The 17,849-nt window shown below is 45.2% G+C and overlaps 1 protein-coding gene across 1 annotated transcript in view; it reads right to left on the reverse strand.

The window, feature by feature from the left end:
* The window catches only part of LOC104994826 (chromosome unknown open reading frame, human C8orf46), a 27,126-nt gene that overhangs the window by 6,724 nt on the left and 2,553 nt on the right, over positions 1-17,849 (reverse strand). Inside the window, exons 2-4 of the mRNA XM_010848491.1 lie at positions 15,070-15,125; positions 5,775-5,925; positions 1,605-1,666 (exon numbers count right to left, since the gene is read on the reverse strand). Of these exons, the coding sequence (XP_010846793.1) occupies positions 1,605-1,666; positions 5,775-5,925; positions 15,070-15,125 (269 nt within the window). The remainder of the gene's footprint in view (positions 1-1,604; positions 1,667-5,774; positions 5,926-15,069; positions 15,126-17,849) is intronic.

The raw sequence follows: 17,849 nt of genomic DNA on the forward strand, positions 1-17,849 counted from the left end.
CCAGGGAAGGCTTAAGGTCACTACATTCCTGGAATTGCTGGAAAATTCCAGGTCAAGGACACCAGGATCCACCTTCCCCTGCTCTCCCGCGCTGGCCCAGGGTTGTGGGCAGAGCCACTGTGCCACCTTGTGGCCTCTCGGGAGCTGTCCCTCCGGTCGTGCCAGTGGCCAGAAAATCGCTTCTTCCCTCTCTGTCCTCCGTCCTGTTTCCTCCAGCGCATATTAGCATCCAGTCAGATTTGACTGTGTGGGCTCTGAATTGCTCTCCCCACCCTGGGATAGAGGGCCTCTGAAGAGCTGCAGGACTCCAGCCCTAAGGTCTCAGGCCCAGAGGAAAGGGTCAGTCATGCTGCTGCTTTGCCCTCTTGCTGCCTCTCCATTGAGATTACATCTCCATCACCAGCCTGTCCCATCCCCTCTCTCTCTGACTTCCCAACTGCAGCTACCTCTCCAGGGTTGGGGGCAAGTTCATCCAAGGTGATGGACTGCCCTCTTTCCCTTAGCCAGGGCTTGCTGGGGGCAGCGGTTCAAGCTGTCAAGCCTGACAACCTTCACTTTGTGGCAACAGCCAAACCACCCTGGGTTGCCCCTGGATACCGGGTTGAGCCAGGGAGCTCTTGATTGTCCCATCGCTGCCCTTTGGGCGATTTTCCTAATACAGGGATGACCTAAATGAAATAATTGAATTAGATTTCCTGCCCAGACCAGGAGTGAAGCACTCACATCTCTGCCCAGTCTGTTCCATAAAGACGAGCAGATGGCTGAGACATTCTCTCCAGTCTGTTCTAGTTCTCATGATCCATGAGTCTTGAGATCTGATGCCCACAGAGTCCAGGACGCCCAAGCTGACCTCTCCTTCAGCCACCACTTCACCCCTTCTCTGCTGACCCTGAGGGTACCCATGTTCCTGCCCGGAAGATGATGAGGGAGATGTGTTTTCACAGGGTGATGCTGAGCTAGACCCAGACATGCACTATGTGATCCCCTTCAGGAAAGGACAAGCCATCCAGCTAGGGGTGGGTGGGCCGCAGGTGGCTTTTGGCTTCTTCAGGTGTCCTTGGCCGCCAAGAGCCACCTTGCCCAAGGTCACCCTCTCCTGGGCAGCCTGCATGCCATGACAGAGCCAGGGGAAAATATAAAACCTTGGTCAATTGGATCCATCTCGGGCAACCCCAGTGGACGGCACTTGCCTCAGTACTCCCGGAGGAGGCAGTTCAGGGTTCCCTCTGAGATGATGGTGTTTTGTGCTTTCACAGAACTCGAGATCCTTGCATCTCTTTACCCCTATAGCTGTCTCTGGGAATTGGCCAGGCACCTCCACCCAGCAGGGACTTACCACAGAAACTGCCTCCCCCCGCCCCCGTGTGAGATGTCTGCTAGGTGATACCTTCTGTTTGCCTAAGAGCTGAATATCTGGCAAGAAAGAGAGCAGCAGCCAGTGGTGTACCGCTAGTTGACAGGCTTTAGGAACAAAGAACCCTCAGCTGCAGTTTTCTGATAATCCCCAGGCCTGGGACAAAGGATGCTTGTTCTTCCTTCATGGCACAGATAGGGCGAGATGTTTAAAGCCTGGAAGATACAGCTAACCAGGCTAGATTACTTACCAAAGCTTTGCCATATGTTCGATTCCCACACAGATTTGCTGATTTGGGTTCTGATGTCCCCACTGCAAAGTTGAACGGAGGGGATGTTACTTGGTGGTACTCTTCTGGTTCTGCATCAATTATATTGTTAGCTAATCAAATCACAAATGTAGGAATTTCTAAGGGCCTTTTTACTGAGTGGCAAAATCATGAACTAGGGTCAGGATTGGGGCGACTGTCGAGTGGGTCACCTGCAATAAATGAGACAATGTTTATGTGTCTTATACTCAGCACATCACCTGACACAGTAAATATTCAAAAATATTTACTGGCACTCTTCAAGGGGCTAGAACTAAGATTTAACAAGATCACATGTGTGAAGGTGTTCAGTACAGGGTCTGCCTGTAGTAGATGCCCAGAGGATGCGCCCTTAGCTCCTCCTTCCTTCCTAAGGAGTCACATCACATGATATTATCAGGCGTTAAGTCTTTACAGCTGGGATCAATCATTTACCCTGCGCTCTTGAACGCACCTCTGTGAAAATGAGCCTTCCTCTCATGGGAGGATCGGAGGTTATCAGTGTCCTGAGACACTGGCCTGAGATGTAAGTGAGAACCTTCTTTCTGTGCCTTTATTTCTGAGGCCCGTGCTTCTGGGAATCCAGGTGTTGAGCTGAGTAGCTAGTGATGGGTGGGGGGAAGCTGGCCTTTGATGGAGTCCCTCCTGGGGCAGATGTTCCTGGCAGAGCCCCATCCTATCAGACTATAGCATAGAGAACACGCCCATCACCCCATGGAAAGCATCTCAATGCTAATAAAATGAAGTCACAGGCTACCAAGATCAGACCACGATGTGTCATGCTCTGGCAGAAGTGCTGACAGTAGCTTGTATTTTTCAGTATTTACTGTGTCAGGTGCTGTGCTGAGTGTGGGACACACAGACACCATCTCATTTAATCCTCACTACAATCCTCACTCCTCCAATGTGCTGTGCTCAGTCATGTCCGACCCTTTGTGACTCCATGGACTATTAGACTGTAGCTCGCCAGGCTCCTCTGTCCATGAGATTCTCCAGGCAAGAATACTGGAGTGGGTTGCCATTTCCTCCTCCAGGGGAATCTTCCCGACCCAGGGATTGAACCCTCATCTCCTGCCTCTCCTGCATTGCAGGTGGATTCTTTACCACTAAGCTATTGGGGAAGTCCTTACAGGCAGACATAATAATAGGTGAGGAAATGCAGTCTTTAAAGATGCACAGCAATTATGATGAAGCTGGGTGAGGATGACTGAGGGAATGGCAAGCTGACCTCTTTGGTTGTCTTGCAGGGCTAGGGAAACTTGACCGAGGGAACCCCTAACCCATTCTGGGAGGAGTTTTTCAGGCAGAGAGACCCAGGGAGGGCAATCCACAGAAAGGACCGTGTCAGGGAAGGTCCAGGATATAGCAGAATATAATGAGTGGTCACAGCTCAGGGTTGTTCTGTGTATGGATTGGCGGGGACAGAAGTGTCACAGGAGGTGGCCCCAGAGAGGGAGCAGAAAACTGGGTCCTACAGGGCCTTGGGTGTGGTCTGGAGGGCAGCTGGGGGTGGGAGGACACAGTGTTTAATGCAGAGGGATAACAGATTCTGCTGTAGAAGGACCCTCCAGCAGCCTTGTGGAGGGAGAGGGCCTGGTGGCTGAGAACCAAGGTTTGCTGCTACACACCAGGGATGAAGGAAGTCTCACCCAAGTAGCCTGAAGTTGGTACTAAGAAGAGACGAGACCTATGTAGGAGCTGACATTGTCAGTGATTGGTAATGTGGAGTAGGGGTGGGGGAGGACAAGGTGGGAGGTTGGGGTCAACACCCCAGCGATTTACTGGAAAGATGGATAGCGACCCCAGCTGAGAAAGGAAGAGAGGTTTAAAGGTGGAAGACAATCACATTTGAACAAGTTAATTCTGAGATGTCTGAGGCCACCTTGGTGGAAAGGTTCCACCAGCCCAGGAGGTGGGGTATCCCCTTTCCTGGGCACCTAAGGTTCACCTGCTCAAAGCTGCAGGCTGAGAGGGTTTCTCAGCTGGGCCTCTGCCTTCAGAGTCCTGCTATGTCTAAGCTTCCTCAGGGCATATTTCTGCCACATGAGAAGGCTGCAAACCCAGGAGCCTCCTCCTGTAGCTCAGGAGAGAACTGGGTCTCCAGATGTCAGATCCCCGAAACACATGTCCTTTTCAGAGGAGGATGGCAGACTTGTGCCTGAGGCCGGTGCCCAGCCTTTCTGGGGAAGAGCACTTGGGCCTGGCTTTGACTCAGACACCCTCCCTCCCTCTCACCCTCCCCTGGAATCTGTCAGATTGTGGGAGCTGAGGGAGTTGAATCCATGCCCAGCTCAATCTTTTTTTTTTAACCTGACTCGCACATTCCCTGCATGAGCTGACTGTCACATGCCGGGCAGAGTCTCCTCATTTCATAACTTAGTGTTCTCTCCTCCAGTCCAGGCTTCCACAGGCTGCTTAGGGAGGAAAGGAGCCCCTGAAACTAGGCAGTTGGAAGACATTATTCTCTGGAGGGGAAGAGGCAATTAGCTGGGAAACCAGGAGACCTGATATTTAATCTCAGTTCTGTTGCTAATGAGCGCTGTGACCTACGGTAGGTCAGCTATTTTCCATGGTTTCCATTTCCTCTCCTGTAGATCCACAGCAGGGGCTGGCAGAAATCTGTGGGCTTCCACCTTCAGGGTCCAATAGAATCACTGGGGAGCAGGCATGTTAAGACAGATGGCTGAACCCACCCCAGAATTTGACCAAACAGGTCTTGGGTGGGACCCAAAATTTGCATTTCAAAGCAAGTTCTTGGGTGATTCTGCTGTTCCTGGGACACCCTTTGAGAACCACCCATCAGATTGTCTCTAAATCCTTGGTCATCAATATGTTGTCTTGGGTCAACATTGTCAGCATCATCTGGAAGCTTATTAGAAACAAAATCTGGGGCCTTACTCAGTCCTGAATTAGACTCTGTATAAAAACAAGATTCCCAGGTGATTCTCTGGTACATTAAAGTTTGAACAACATGGCTGTAAATTCATTTTATGATTTTATGGAGAAGGTATTCTTTTTTTCTACACACAGGAACCCATCCACCCACCCACCTATATATAGACAGAGAAAAAAATTATCTCCTCTTAATTTGCAAGGCAGATTGTGGTTTCCCTCATGCTTTCATTTTCTGTAAAAAAGACATATATGTAATCACTTAACTAGAGAATATAGCTTGATTTATGGGTTCTCATACTTAGGCTCATAAAAACAGGATCAGTGTGTTTGTAACCAAAGAAGCTTTAGAGACCTAGTCTAAGATCTATGAAGGAGGAAAGAGGGAAGATGGTTGGATGAAGAGCCATACTCAGTGGAGTCTAATTTCAGTTCTTGTAAAATACAAAATAGTTGACACTCCAAAGCTTTGAAAAGGACGTCCAAGACTTTTTGTGTATTTCTGGACTTAAAAATATGAATAACTATAGGCTGTGGGCATAACAGAAATAAACTAAACCAGGAATTAAAGGCAAAACACCATCAAGACTTCAGCAAGCTAGACACAGATTCCTATTTAACTGCTGGAGTGGGAGCCATTTTTTAAAAATAGTGTGGAAGGTAAGACTCTGTTTCCAACTTTCAAAACAAATTTGTTTCTAAATTCTTTTTATAAATTGTTGAAATAGTTTAAGCCATTCAAATTTTAAAAAGTGGGATTTTAGGATGGCAGTTGATGAGTCTGTATAATTTCATACACACACATACAGCATAATGTAAGCTTCTTTTACTTCATAAGTCGTGTCTACACCGGTTTCCTCTCCCCCAGAGTAGAATGATTTTTATCTCCTCCTGAATCCCGCGGAACTGCCTCTGGAGCTAGGTGGTAGATCAGGCAGACCCAGAAGCCAGTGGTTTAAGGCAGAAGGTGTTTTGTGGTGCGGCGGTGCGTGGGGCCAAGAGCAGGTGCATTCAGAGCGGGACCAGCATGCACTGCGGAAGGCAGCGGCCCCACCCCAGCCACAGGTGCACCGCTCACCCGGCCTGATGGAGGACCCCAGGGAAGACCGCGCCGTGGTGGGAGCAAAGCCAAGCCAGGACGCAAACACCGTTGCAGCCACTCTAAGTGGGTCACTGCCCCTCAGGGAGGTCCCAGGGGCCGCAGAGCCGGGATGCACCTACCAGGCCTGGCGGGAGTCTTGGCCGGATGAGGACCCTGCAGCCGCGGGTTCTGGAAGCGGCCCGACCAGCGGCCCTCACCGTCGCGGCGGTCGGTGCGGTGCGGCAGCAGCTCCACGGGCCGTGGTGCGTAGAGGTCCGACTCGATCACCACCTGTGGGGAGGAGGAAGAACCTGAGTCACCTTGTTCCTCTCCTCGAATCTCAGAACCCCCAGCAGAGGCCCAGGCCTGGAACCTTGTGCCAACTTGGAACTGCTGGAGCTGTTGTGGGGAGCCGTGAGAAAACCTGGGGGAGACTGGCCCGAGACAGTGAACCGTTGTATTGAACTCCAGCAAGTCGAGGGGTACCACGGTGCAGGAAGATGAGGCTTCTGAGGGTTCCCCACCAGCTGTCCCTTCAAAGAGTCAGGCCCCCAGTGGAGGCCAGCTCCCTGCCTCAGAGCCAAATATGGTTTAACAACAGGACAGGAATATTTTGGCCACCTGATGGAAAGAGCTGACTCATTGGAAAAGACCCTTGGGAAAGATTGAGGGCAGGACGAGAAGGAGGCGGCAGAGGATGAGATGGTTGGATGGCATCACCAATTCAGTGGACATGAGTATGAGCAAATTCCAGGAGACAGGGAAGGACAGGGCAGCCTGGCATGCTGCAGTCCACAGGGTTGCAAAGAGTCGGACACGACTGAGGGACTAAACAACAAAAACAACAATTTGAAATGGGGATGGCTCTGGAAATTGGGGTCTTGCAGCCTCTGCATCTCGGAGCCCTTGTTCATGTAGGCCATGGCTTTTTGGATGCTCCATTAGAGAGACCTAGGGAGAGGACTTGGGCCCCACCTGACACCCTGGATGTAAAAAGAAAGAAGCTGTTGGCAAGTGGAGCAGGCACGGTTCCTGGATACTCACACTTCCTCTGCTTTGCAGAATGCCTGTGTCAGGTGGAGCTGTGACATGAATTTCCGTGACTTGTGGCTGATAAGTGGGAATTCTGGCAAGCTAGAATAGAGTGCTACATGCTAAAGTGTTTTCACTACTGATCACCTGCTGAATAGTTGTTTGGGGAAAAGTACATTAAGAAGAATACCACTTTTGTCAGGGTCCACTGAGATGGGCCTTTAAAATTAAAATTGAAATATTTAAATTATTGAATAATTTAAATGTAAAACTTTGAGACAAATAGTGTTATATTTTATCTTAATTTGAGGGTGAGGTGACAAAGGGAATCTCGACAGCTTTTGGGTCTTATCCTGCCTATTTTTTATATATAGCTGCAAATGACAATGGGCTCATTCAGTCCCGTGAAGCAGGTAGAACCTCCAGCATTACACAGAACCTTCTCTGAGGTTTGGATTCACTCATTCTCTTGCTCACTTGCTCCTTCCTTGCACAGACACACTGCGAGGGCATGTTTGTGTTAGATCCTGGCACGGGGTGTATCTGATGAGGTGGACCTGTCTCAGCCCTTACAGTCCAGGCTTTGATGAATTCCCCTCTGTTGTCTGCAAAAAACAATTGTGGTTGAAGCTGAAGCAAATAAGACTGAATTTTAAATATTATAATAAGGTGATATTTTATCTTAGTGGAGGAAATTTGGACCTTTAATAAGTATCAGGCCACTAGAGAAAGTGGATTCATGACCACACTTTTCATACCAAAATGAGCATCAGACAGGTCAAAGATGAATGTTAAAAAAACAAAAAACAAACACAAGATTATGGCCCAGTATAGCATTTGTTACAGATAATAGGGAATTATCCCTGTGTACATAAAACTCTTGCCAATCAATAAAGAAGAAAAAAACAATAGAAAAATGGGGCCAGAAACCAGCTGGCAATTGATAATAGACATACCAGTGGCCAGTAAATATGAAAGGTGCTGGACAGCCATAATTAAATGGAAATTAAAACCAAGTTGTCTTTTCTCCTATCAGATTGTTGTTGATGATGAAGAAGATGAATCTCCATTTGGGGTCATGCAAACAGGAGTTCAGACCCCAGGTCTGGTGCTTTGAGACTACGTGCAGTGGGTCATTCTCTGGGTCATCCTTGCTGGTTGGGGCACAGTCCCTGCTGGCCGTTCCCAGAGATTTCAGGAACACAGCAGGCTCTTCCCTCATGTAGTCCGTTTCCTTACCAGTGACTGATCACGTCCCCAACAGAGGGAGGGGAGCTATCACTCTTGGCTTCCATTTATCACAAATAGTCCTTTGCTTAGAAAATTAATTTATCCCCAATTTAGTCATATCTGGCTTAGGAAATTAAATCTTCTCAGGCCCATTTTGGGAACTAGACTCATTAATTTTTTGCCTTTGGAGAAAGCTGATGATAATTCAGGACCATTTAAAACTAGGTCCCTTTCTCCTCTAGGCACTGCTGGAGGTGGGGTTTTTCCCTAATAATTTAAAATATTCTTTTCCACCTTGGCTTTATTGAGGCATAATTGACACATATAGTTGTATACGTTTGAGAGGTACAGTATGTTGAGTTGACATGTTTATAAACTGTTAAATGATTAGAAGGGAGGTGTTTCTGCTGATTTCTAGCAAGCCTTTTCTAGCAAGCTGGATTTCCAGCAAGCCTGGGGCAGCACTCACGGACCCTACACCAGCAATGGGTCCCCCCCGAGTGTGGACTTCCAGGTCAAACAGGAGAGATGTGAGCCCCGTTACTGGCTTTAAGACCTTTGACTGTTGGCCTCTCGTCACAGGTATTTTAGATTTTACTTTCCTGCTCTCAGCATTCCTCTAATGAGGAGTGAGAACTGGTGTGTTTTCCAACCCATTTTGTAGAAGGAGGAAGTAAGGACATGAAAGCCTGTGAAGTCCAGGGAGGACAGCCTAGCATTTCCTCTTCAGAAAAGGATTCCTGTGGCTGATTCATGTTGATGTATGGCAAAAACCATCATAATATTGTAGAGTAATTATCCTCCAATTAAAATGATTTAATTAGATTCTTTACCATCTGAGCCACCAGGGAAGCCCAAGAATACTGAAGTGGCTAGCCTATCCCTTCTCCAGGAGATCTTCCCCACCCAGGAATTGAACCAGGGTCTTCTGCATTGAAGGTGGATTCTTTACCAGCTGAGCTACCAGGGAAGCCCAAAATAAATTAATTAATTTAAAAAAAGTTCCCTTTGAAGAACAAGAAAGGCCCCCTTTGCACTCCCTTCTCCGCACTGTGGAGGGGAGAGGGGGAGAAGGAAGGGGGAGGGAGAGAGTGCAGAGGCTTCAGCTATTGGGAAGGGAGCCCCGCTGGATGCAAGTTTCCTGGGGTGGGGATGAGGCTGGGTTCTTCCCAGGTCATGACCTAGGGCCCTGGCCCTCAGCAGATTATCTTCTTGGCCCTGAAGGATGCCAACACAGCAAAGGAAAGAGCAGAGGCCTCACCTCAGGAGATTTCCCTTTCTCAGCTGGCCTTGTGCTTCTGTCTCATGCCACACAGTTGGGGAGGCTCTGAGAGGCCTCGGGACAGTGTGTTAGGCCCATGCCAGGGAATGGACAGCTGGTTCTGAAGGCTCCCAACAGTCTGGCTTATTCTCTGGTCTAAAGGACCCAATCTAAGTTCCTTCCTGCCACTAGTTTCAGAACAAACCAATCTGAGAGCAGGCTCTTTAGTTCCTTGACCACAGGGGTGAGACTGGGGAAGGGGCAAAGGGGAGACCAGTGTTTACTGTTGGGTTTTCCTTTCTGAGGTTAGTGAATCGCCTGCTGAAAGTAGACAATGAACTCGTGTAACAGCTATATTCTGATAAGTTGATGCTCCTTAGATGGGCTCATGTCAGAGACCTTGGGGCAGGTAGGGAGTCATAAAAACAGGTGGGACCTAGATGATGGAGGATCATCATCATTAGGGGCTGATAGGATCCATAGCAAACTTCTAGCTCAACTTTCTAATTTTATACACAGGGAGACTGAGGCCAAGGGGAGCCCTGTGTCTTCAAGGTTCAGACCATGGTTTCATGAGCCCTAAGGGAGTGCTGACATCCAGGTAAGAATTTTCAAGTGCAAATTGTTTGCATGGTGCATTTTGAAAAAATCAGATCACCAGAAAGAAAAATCAGATCAGCCCTTCTCCACAAGATTGAAATCTGGGGCAAAAGTGACATTTGCAGTCTTATTCTTCCATCTTTCCTGTGGCGGTGCCACTGCTTATTATGAAGAGGCTGTGAATCTTGGCGCCAGTGGCTCCATTGAACCGAGAGGCCTGACTGACCCACGCTTTAGTGTAAATCTATTCCTTTAAGCCACTCTTACGTTGTCTGTAGCATCAGGATAATCAGAATGTCAATTGTTGTTGTTCATTCGCTAAGTCATGTCCAACTTTCTGTGACCCCATGGACTGTAGGCTTCCCTTGCTAGGCTTCCCTGTCCTTCATCTTTCCCAGAATTTGCTGAAACTCATTGAGTTGGTGATGCTATCCAACCATCTCATCCTCTGCCGCCCCCTTCTCCTTTTGCCATCAATCTTTCCCAGCATCAGGGTCAATAACATTGCCTAAGAATCAGAGAGGGTGTGGGGGAAAAACCTAGTAAAACTGTCTAGAGAAGGGAGAGTGTGTGACTGTAGAAGAAGAAGATGTAAATTACGAGTGGCCCACAGAGGGAGAAACTGCGGCACCAAGAATGAGTCAGAGAGGAAAGAGATATTTGTAAAGGAAGAAAACTGACATGGTATGGTATAGTCCAAGGGGTGAGACTAGATGCAAATAAGAATTTCAGGGAAAAATCGTAAATACTGGTACGTAAGAGCAGTTGCAAAAGACCTTTCCTGTCTTTTCTAATTTGAATGTATGGCTGAATGTGAGTTTTATGAGCAGAGGATGAGTCAGGCAGTTAGGGGAAATCAGAAATTCAGAGGAGAGCTCAAAGGCCAGAGAGTGTTATTAAGCTCTCTTACCTGTAGGAAGATTGCATATTTGAAGACAAGATCCTAACTTCTGTTTTGTTTGTTTTTAAATAAAAGCAATTTTTTATATGTATTCATATACTTGAGTCATTTTTTTCTCAAAGTAAAAATATTTTAGAGAGGGAGAGTCATAAACTATAAACATAGCAGTCTTTTTCAGAAATTTCCATTCCCAGGAAAGCTGAGAGCTTGGTTCTATGGAGTTTTGTTGTTTTGTCGCTAAGTCATGTCCAACTCTTTGTGACCCATGGACTGCAGCACACCAAGCTCCCTTGTCCTGCGTTGTCACCTGGAGTTTGCTCAGATTCATGTCCATTGTCTATAGAGCCTGGCTGAAGTCAGCTGGATGTTCCAGGAGGCAGTGCTCCATGTTTTGGGGGCTTCCCGTACCTCATGCCTATGTGGCTTCACCTCTACCGTGGAGAGTTGTCTCCTTTGTTTAGGTTCTGAATCCCTTGAGAAATTTCTTCCCTAGGACCCTATTTACCTCCTAAAAAGTATGATTTAGTTTCCATTTTATCCTTACAGTTCTGTCCTTATAAAGCTAGTAGACATTGGTATAAGCGGTGATTCAGACACAAACATTGTTTATGGTCAGGAATTCAAGGCAAGAACTTGGATAAGAACCAAACATTCCTAATTCCCAAAGGATCTTCCCTGAGTCATGAATGATTTGTGGTCCTTCAAATCCAGAATCCAGATATTTCTTAATTTACAATGGAGTTACGTCCTGATAAAAACCCCCAAAATATCGTAAGTTGAAATGCATGTTATACAACTAATCTGCCAGACATCACAGCTGAGCCTGCCTTAAATGCGCTTAGAATACTTACATTAACCTCCTCAAAATCATCTTGCACAGTCTATTTTATAATTAAGTATTGAATGTCTCATGTTACTGGTTGAATACTGTACTGGAAGTGAGAAACAGAATGGTTGTCTGGATGCAGAATGGCGATAAGTATATCCTGTTTATCCTTGTGATTGTGTGGCTGGTGGAAGGCTGTGGCTTGCTACACTGCCCAGAGTCACAAGCAAGTAGCGTCTGCCTGCAATGCAGGAGACCTGGGTTTGATCCCTGGGTCAGGAAGATCCCCCGGAGAAGGAAATGGCAACCTACTCCAGTATTCTTGCCTGGAGAATCTCATGGACAGAGGAGGCTGGTGGCCTACAGTCCACAGGGTCGCAAAGAGTCAGACACGACTGAGTGACTTAACTAACCAACCATATATCGATAGCCTAGGAAACAATCAAAATTCAAAATTTCAAGTATGGTTTCCGAATGCATTTCATTTTGGCACCATAGTAAAGACAGCAGTCATGAAAGTCAAGACATCATACGAGGGGGACCATCTGTAATACCAAACTTGAATCTGTTCTCAAAGTCGAAATTACACACAACCCCTCCCTTTTCCATTTTTGGGGACACCTGCTGCTTCTTGAAACTCAGGAGCTCTGGACTTCCCTGGTAGTCCAGGGGTTAAGAATCTACCTGCCAATGCAGGGGACATGGGTTTGAGCCCTGGTCCAGGAAGATCCACATGCCATGGGGCAGCCAAGCCTGTGTACCACAAGTACTGAGGCCTGAGGGCCTAGAGCCCATGCTCTGCAAGAAGAGAAGCCAGTGCAACGAGAAGCCCGTGCACCTTACTAGAGAGTAGCCTCTGCTCGCTGCAAGTAGAGAAAGCCCATGTGCAGCGGTGAAGACCCAGTGTAACCAAAAATACATACATAAATAAATTTTAAAAAGCACTTTCCTTTCTAGATTGTGGTCTTAAGTTTTTCGGGATCATGAGAAATAAGAATTCTTGCCTTAACAACAAAAAACCCCCATTAAAAGCCCTTTCTTTCTTAATATATAAAAATATTCTCAAAGGTCAATTTAAAAAGGGACATACAAGTGACAGAAAAATGAGCAAAAGATATGTCTTTTAACTCATAGGGGGAAAATATAAAAATCTATGAAAAATGAAAAATGATATTAATAATTAAATAAATGCAAATTAAAATAGTTTCACCTATCAGATTGTCAAAGAGTAACAACATTGATGTCATATAGTATTGGTTTAACTGTTCTGGTAAAGGAACTTTAGAACAGTTGCTAAGAATTTGGCAACGGCTATAAAATTTTTTCAGTGTTTATATCCTTTGAGCATTTTCTTTCTTTTTAAAAATTGACATACAGGATTATGTAAATTTAAGTATAAGGTGTTAGTTTGATGACCCAGCATTTTCATATCTATGAATTTACCCTCAAAAACATTTGCATAGGAGCATAAAAATACATTCAAGAGTATTTCTTGTGGCACTATTTTAGTGGAAAAATGGGGAAAACCCATTTATTGATGATTTGGTTAAATAATCTAGAAAACTTCAGATTAGGTTTGAGTGAAAAATTATAGTGCATTCATACAATGTCATACAGCCTCTAAAAAGAATGGGGAAGGTCTGTGTGTGTTAATTGGCATGTAAAGATTTTAAAATTTATTTAGTGAAAAAAGTAAATTGCAAAACAACATATTATTGAACAATAAAGCATGATAACTGTGTACTGTTATATGAGAAATTTTCACTTAAAAATACTAGTGTTTATTGAATGCTCAGTATGTGTCAGATTTGGACAAGAACTTGAAAGAAACAAAGTAAAAGTGTTAGTCACTCAGTCGTGTCCAACTCTTTGTGACCCTCTGAGCTGTAACTCTGTCCATGGAATTCTCCAAGCAAGAATACTGGAGTGGGTTGCCATTCTCTTCTCCAGGGTATCTCCCCAACCCAGGGATTGAACCCCAGTCTCCTATATTGCAGGCAGATTCTTTATGTCTGAATCACCAGGAAAGCCTGAGGACTTTATGTGTATTAAATCATTTGTTCCTTCCAATAGTTCTTGGGATATATTCTCGATTATCCCCATTTTAACATTAACAAAGCTGAGTCCCAGAATGGTGGGGCTGTTTGCCCAAGGTCACAAAGCTAGAAATGGATAGAACAGAGATTTAAAACTAGGAAATGGATAAGAACCAGGTAGTTTGACTCTAATCGACATACCTAACCACTGTGTTCTTCAGCTTCTCAGGATTTTTCTGATACTATATTTTACATCTTTTTAGTGTTTGAAATTTTGTAATGGGAACATTGGAGAAGGCAATGGCACCCCACTCCAGTACTCTTGCCTGGAAAATCCCATGGACGGAGGAGCCTCATAGGCTGCAGTCCATGGGGTCGCTAGGAGTCAGACACGACTGAGCGACTTCACTTTCACTTTTCACTTTCATGCATTGGAGAAGGAAATGGCAACCTACTTCAGTGTTCTTGCCTGGAGAATCCCAGGGACAGGGGAGCCTGGTGGGCTGCCGTCTGTGGGGTCGCACAGAGTTGGACACGACTGAAGCGACTTAGCAGCAATGGGAACATACTGCTTTAGAAATTTAAAAAGTAATAAATATATATAAAACAATGACTGAAACCTAATTTCACTTCCAGGACACTTAGAAAGTTTTTTTTTTTTTTAATGGAGAATAGGATTTTAAAAATTGAGATCCTTAGAAAATCAAAATGGTGTTCTACAAAAAAATTGTGATAGAAATAGAAACTCCAGTATAAGTAAGAGGGAACAATTAGCCTTGAAAATAAATCTTTTAAAGTACAAAACTGTATTGAAAGCTTTTGTAAAGAAATCTGTAAGTAAAATGAGAAATTCAGCAGCTCTAAAGACGTGTAAACTGATTTTAAGGTAATGCATGTACTTATTAAAGTAGCAAAAAATAATACAAAAACGTGAAAGCCAAATGTTGATGAGGTTGGAGGTAAATGGAAAAGCATTGTTGGAAGCCTGGCAGTTGTTCAGAATTCCTGGTAATATGGGACAAAACTGTAAGCAGAAAGCATCTTTTAAAAATCACTGTTATATTGTCCACTTTAGCACAGTAGAAGAAATGCCAATGATGGATGGGTGAAACTCTTCTTTTACTTGTTAATACTACTTTGAGGCCTATGCACCACAGAATTAATCCCCAATAGTATTTTGTACAAATAAATTTATTGCACTGCTATTTATAGTAGTGAAAAAATGGAATATTACGAATGCCAACAACAGGGGAACACCTAGATCAAGGATGCTGTACCCATATCATGGATTCTGTTTAAGAAAAGAAGAAAATGTATATGTAAAACAAAAACTATGTGATGCAAAAGTGGGTCCAGTACAGAGCTTTTTGTTGTCTGGTTGACATTTGTCAGTTGTTTTGATTAAGTGGACAATGGACAGCGCAGCAGCAACCTGGGCTACAGAAAACCTTTCTGGTTAAGAGCGTGGATGGAGTGGGGCAAGTGAAGAAGCTGGACATTGCTTTTTAAATGAAAGTCAACAAAAGGATCAAAACTGAAGTTTTCTTACATTCTTGGTTAAGAGATGTTGAGAGCTTTTGACTCTTCTTCTGGCTGGACTGGTCACTGCAAAGAGAGAGAAAGGAATTGTTTTAGAGAACACCTATGAGGCTGAGAGCTTCCTCGGTGGCTCAGCTGGTAAAGACCCAACTTGCAATGAGGGAGGCCTGGGTTTGATCTCTGTGTTGGCCTGGAGAATTCCATGGACTGTATAGTCCATGAGGTCACAAAGAGTCAGACACAACTGAGCGACTTTCATTTCCCGAGGCTGATGCAGCTACAGTAGCAATACTGAGAGGCTATGTACCTGGAGTGGCACAGGACACAGGGGAGGGGGGATGGGAAGAAGAGAAGGATGCAACTGCAATTTTAGATGTTCCTTGATCAAATGCACCAAAGTTCAGAGCAGTACTAGTCATGATAGCCCAAAGGTGAGTCATTAACAAATGAATAGATAAACTCAATGTGGCATAGACATAAAATGAACTGTCATTCAGCCTTAAAAAAAAAACCAGAATGAAATTCTGAAACTTGCTCTAACATGGATGAACGTTGGGCTGGAGGAAGGAGGGAATGGAGGGTTATGATTTCATGACTACAGAGCACCAGTTTGAGAAGATGAAAAAATTCAGGAAACAGACAGTGGTGATGTTTGGACAACAATGTGAATGTACTTAGTGCCACAGAACTGAACACTTAAAAATGGTTAAATGATAAAGTTTTTATAATGTACATTTTACCACAATGAAAAAACTCAGAGTCAATTAGCCATAAAAAGTTCCTTGGTTGGGAAAAGATGTTTATTTGGTTGGAAGTGGAAACACCCAGGCATCTCTTTTGCACATTGATGTTGAGTGACTTAGAAGTGAAATCCTGCCATGTCATTACCCTGGAATGGAAATGACCTCTTGTCAGAGGTCAGGTAAGAGCTCAGGTGAGAGCTCTGTTGGTGTTTTTTGAAGAGTGAGGGCAGCCCTGAAGCCAGGAGAGCAGGGCACTGGTTGAGCCAGGGGTCTCCACTCCTTTCACTTCGGTGTGAATCCCAACTTGACCAGGGTCAGTGACTCATCCTCACTCCCTGTACTCATCTGGAAGATGGGCGTGGAATTCACAACCACCTCTGAGGGCTATGTGCAGGCATGCTCAGTCATGTCTAACTCTTTGAGACCCCATGGACTGTAGTCCTAAGGCTCCTCTGTCCATGGGATTCTCCAGGCAAGAATACTGGAGTGGGTTGCCGTTTCCTCCTCCAGGGGATCTTCCCATCCCAGGGACTGAACCTCCTGCATTGGCAGGGGAATTCTTTATCCCCAAGCCACCTGGGAAGTGCCTGCAAGGGTTACAGTGAGGATTAAATGGACTAATCTTTATCAAGTCCTTAGCTTGGTGCCTGGCAAAGAGTGAGTTCCCAGGCTTCAGGGGTGGTTATTAAGATTATCTGTCTCTGCAAGGTAAGGGCAGGTGGAAGGAGACTGTACATCCATCAGGAGTTCTCCTTCTAGAGTTTTCTCCGTTTCCTCCTGCAGTTCCCCAGTTCCCCTTGCCAACTCCGCCCCACTGTTGTTTATTCCCAAGATAATTATTCTGAAGGCCGTTCACCGTAGAATTAAACCCACTGGTGTGCTTCAGGAAATAAGTTCTGGTATAACTTCTTGGTAAAACCACAGATTTTTATCTTTTATGTTTACTGTGAATTGTGCCTGTGAAATCTTTCCCTTAAGGGCTCCCCTTCTCTCTGGGAAGTGAAAATACACACTTGTCCTCAGTTACAGACTTGGTCTCTGTATTGTGCCTTTTAACTACTTAAACACTGTAACACTTGCTGTTGCCATATTTTTGTGAGAAATTAAGATGACTCAGCTAAATGCATAGATTTAGGTTGAACCCAGTGTGTGTGTGTGTGTGTGTGTGTGTGTTGGAAAGAGGGATATAATACAATCATAGGTGTGATAATGGCTCACATTGGCCTTTAGTAGGTGATGGACAGCTTCTTTCCTTCTCATTCACTTCTCATAACAACTCTGTGGGGTTGGGTCTCTTCATTAACTCTATTTCATAGGTAGACACTGAGGGTTAGGGCTACACAGATGGGGTGGTGGAACACAGCCTCTGCCTCTGAAATTTTGCTCTGTGAATGTTTGGTTCATTGCACGTTGAATATAGTAAACAGGAGCATTTGGGAAAGGACACACCAGGGAGAACTATAACCCTTGTTAGAGGAAATCAAACCAACTTGTATTTCTAGAGGCAGGGAAGGGTGGGAATGGGATGAAGAGTTACGAATCTGTCTGATAAGCAATGACTTAGGAAGACCTGGCAGGCACCGTCTTCTCCCACTGAGAGCCTGAGGCTCTGGAGGAGGTGAGATGAGACAAAACAAGGTGTAGGAAGAGGCAGGCTTCTTCCACTGACAGTCTAATATAACACTGTAAATATCCCTTTCCCAGAGAACAGCTTCCTGAGCAGTGACATGACCATGAATACTGATGACTGGTTTAATACCCGGAGGTGGCCGTGAATAAAAATGGCAAGAAAGAAATTCAAGGTTGTGTATTTATCTTTGACTAAGCATATTCATTGCTGTAAATCTGGAATAAAGAGAGAAACTACATTGTAAGTGATGCATTGGGTTGGCCAAAAAGTTTGTTCGGGTTTTTCCATAGCATCGTATGGAAAAATTCCCTGAATGAACTTTCTGGCCAACCCAATATTTAATGGTGCTTACCACCTGTCAGGTACTGTTCTAGATGCTTTACATGTCTTCTATATCTCAATTCCACCCCCCCCCCC

Source organism: Bison bison, unplaced genomic scaffold (assembly GCF_000754665.1).
Source record: "Bison bison bison isolate TAMUID 2011002044 unplaced genomic scaffold, Bison_UMD1.0 scf7180017864267, whole genome shotgun sequence".
NCBI classification, from domain to species: domain Eukaryota; kingdom Metazoa; phylum Chordata; class Mammalia; order Artiodactyla; family Bovidae; genus Bison; species Bison bison.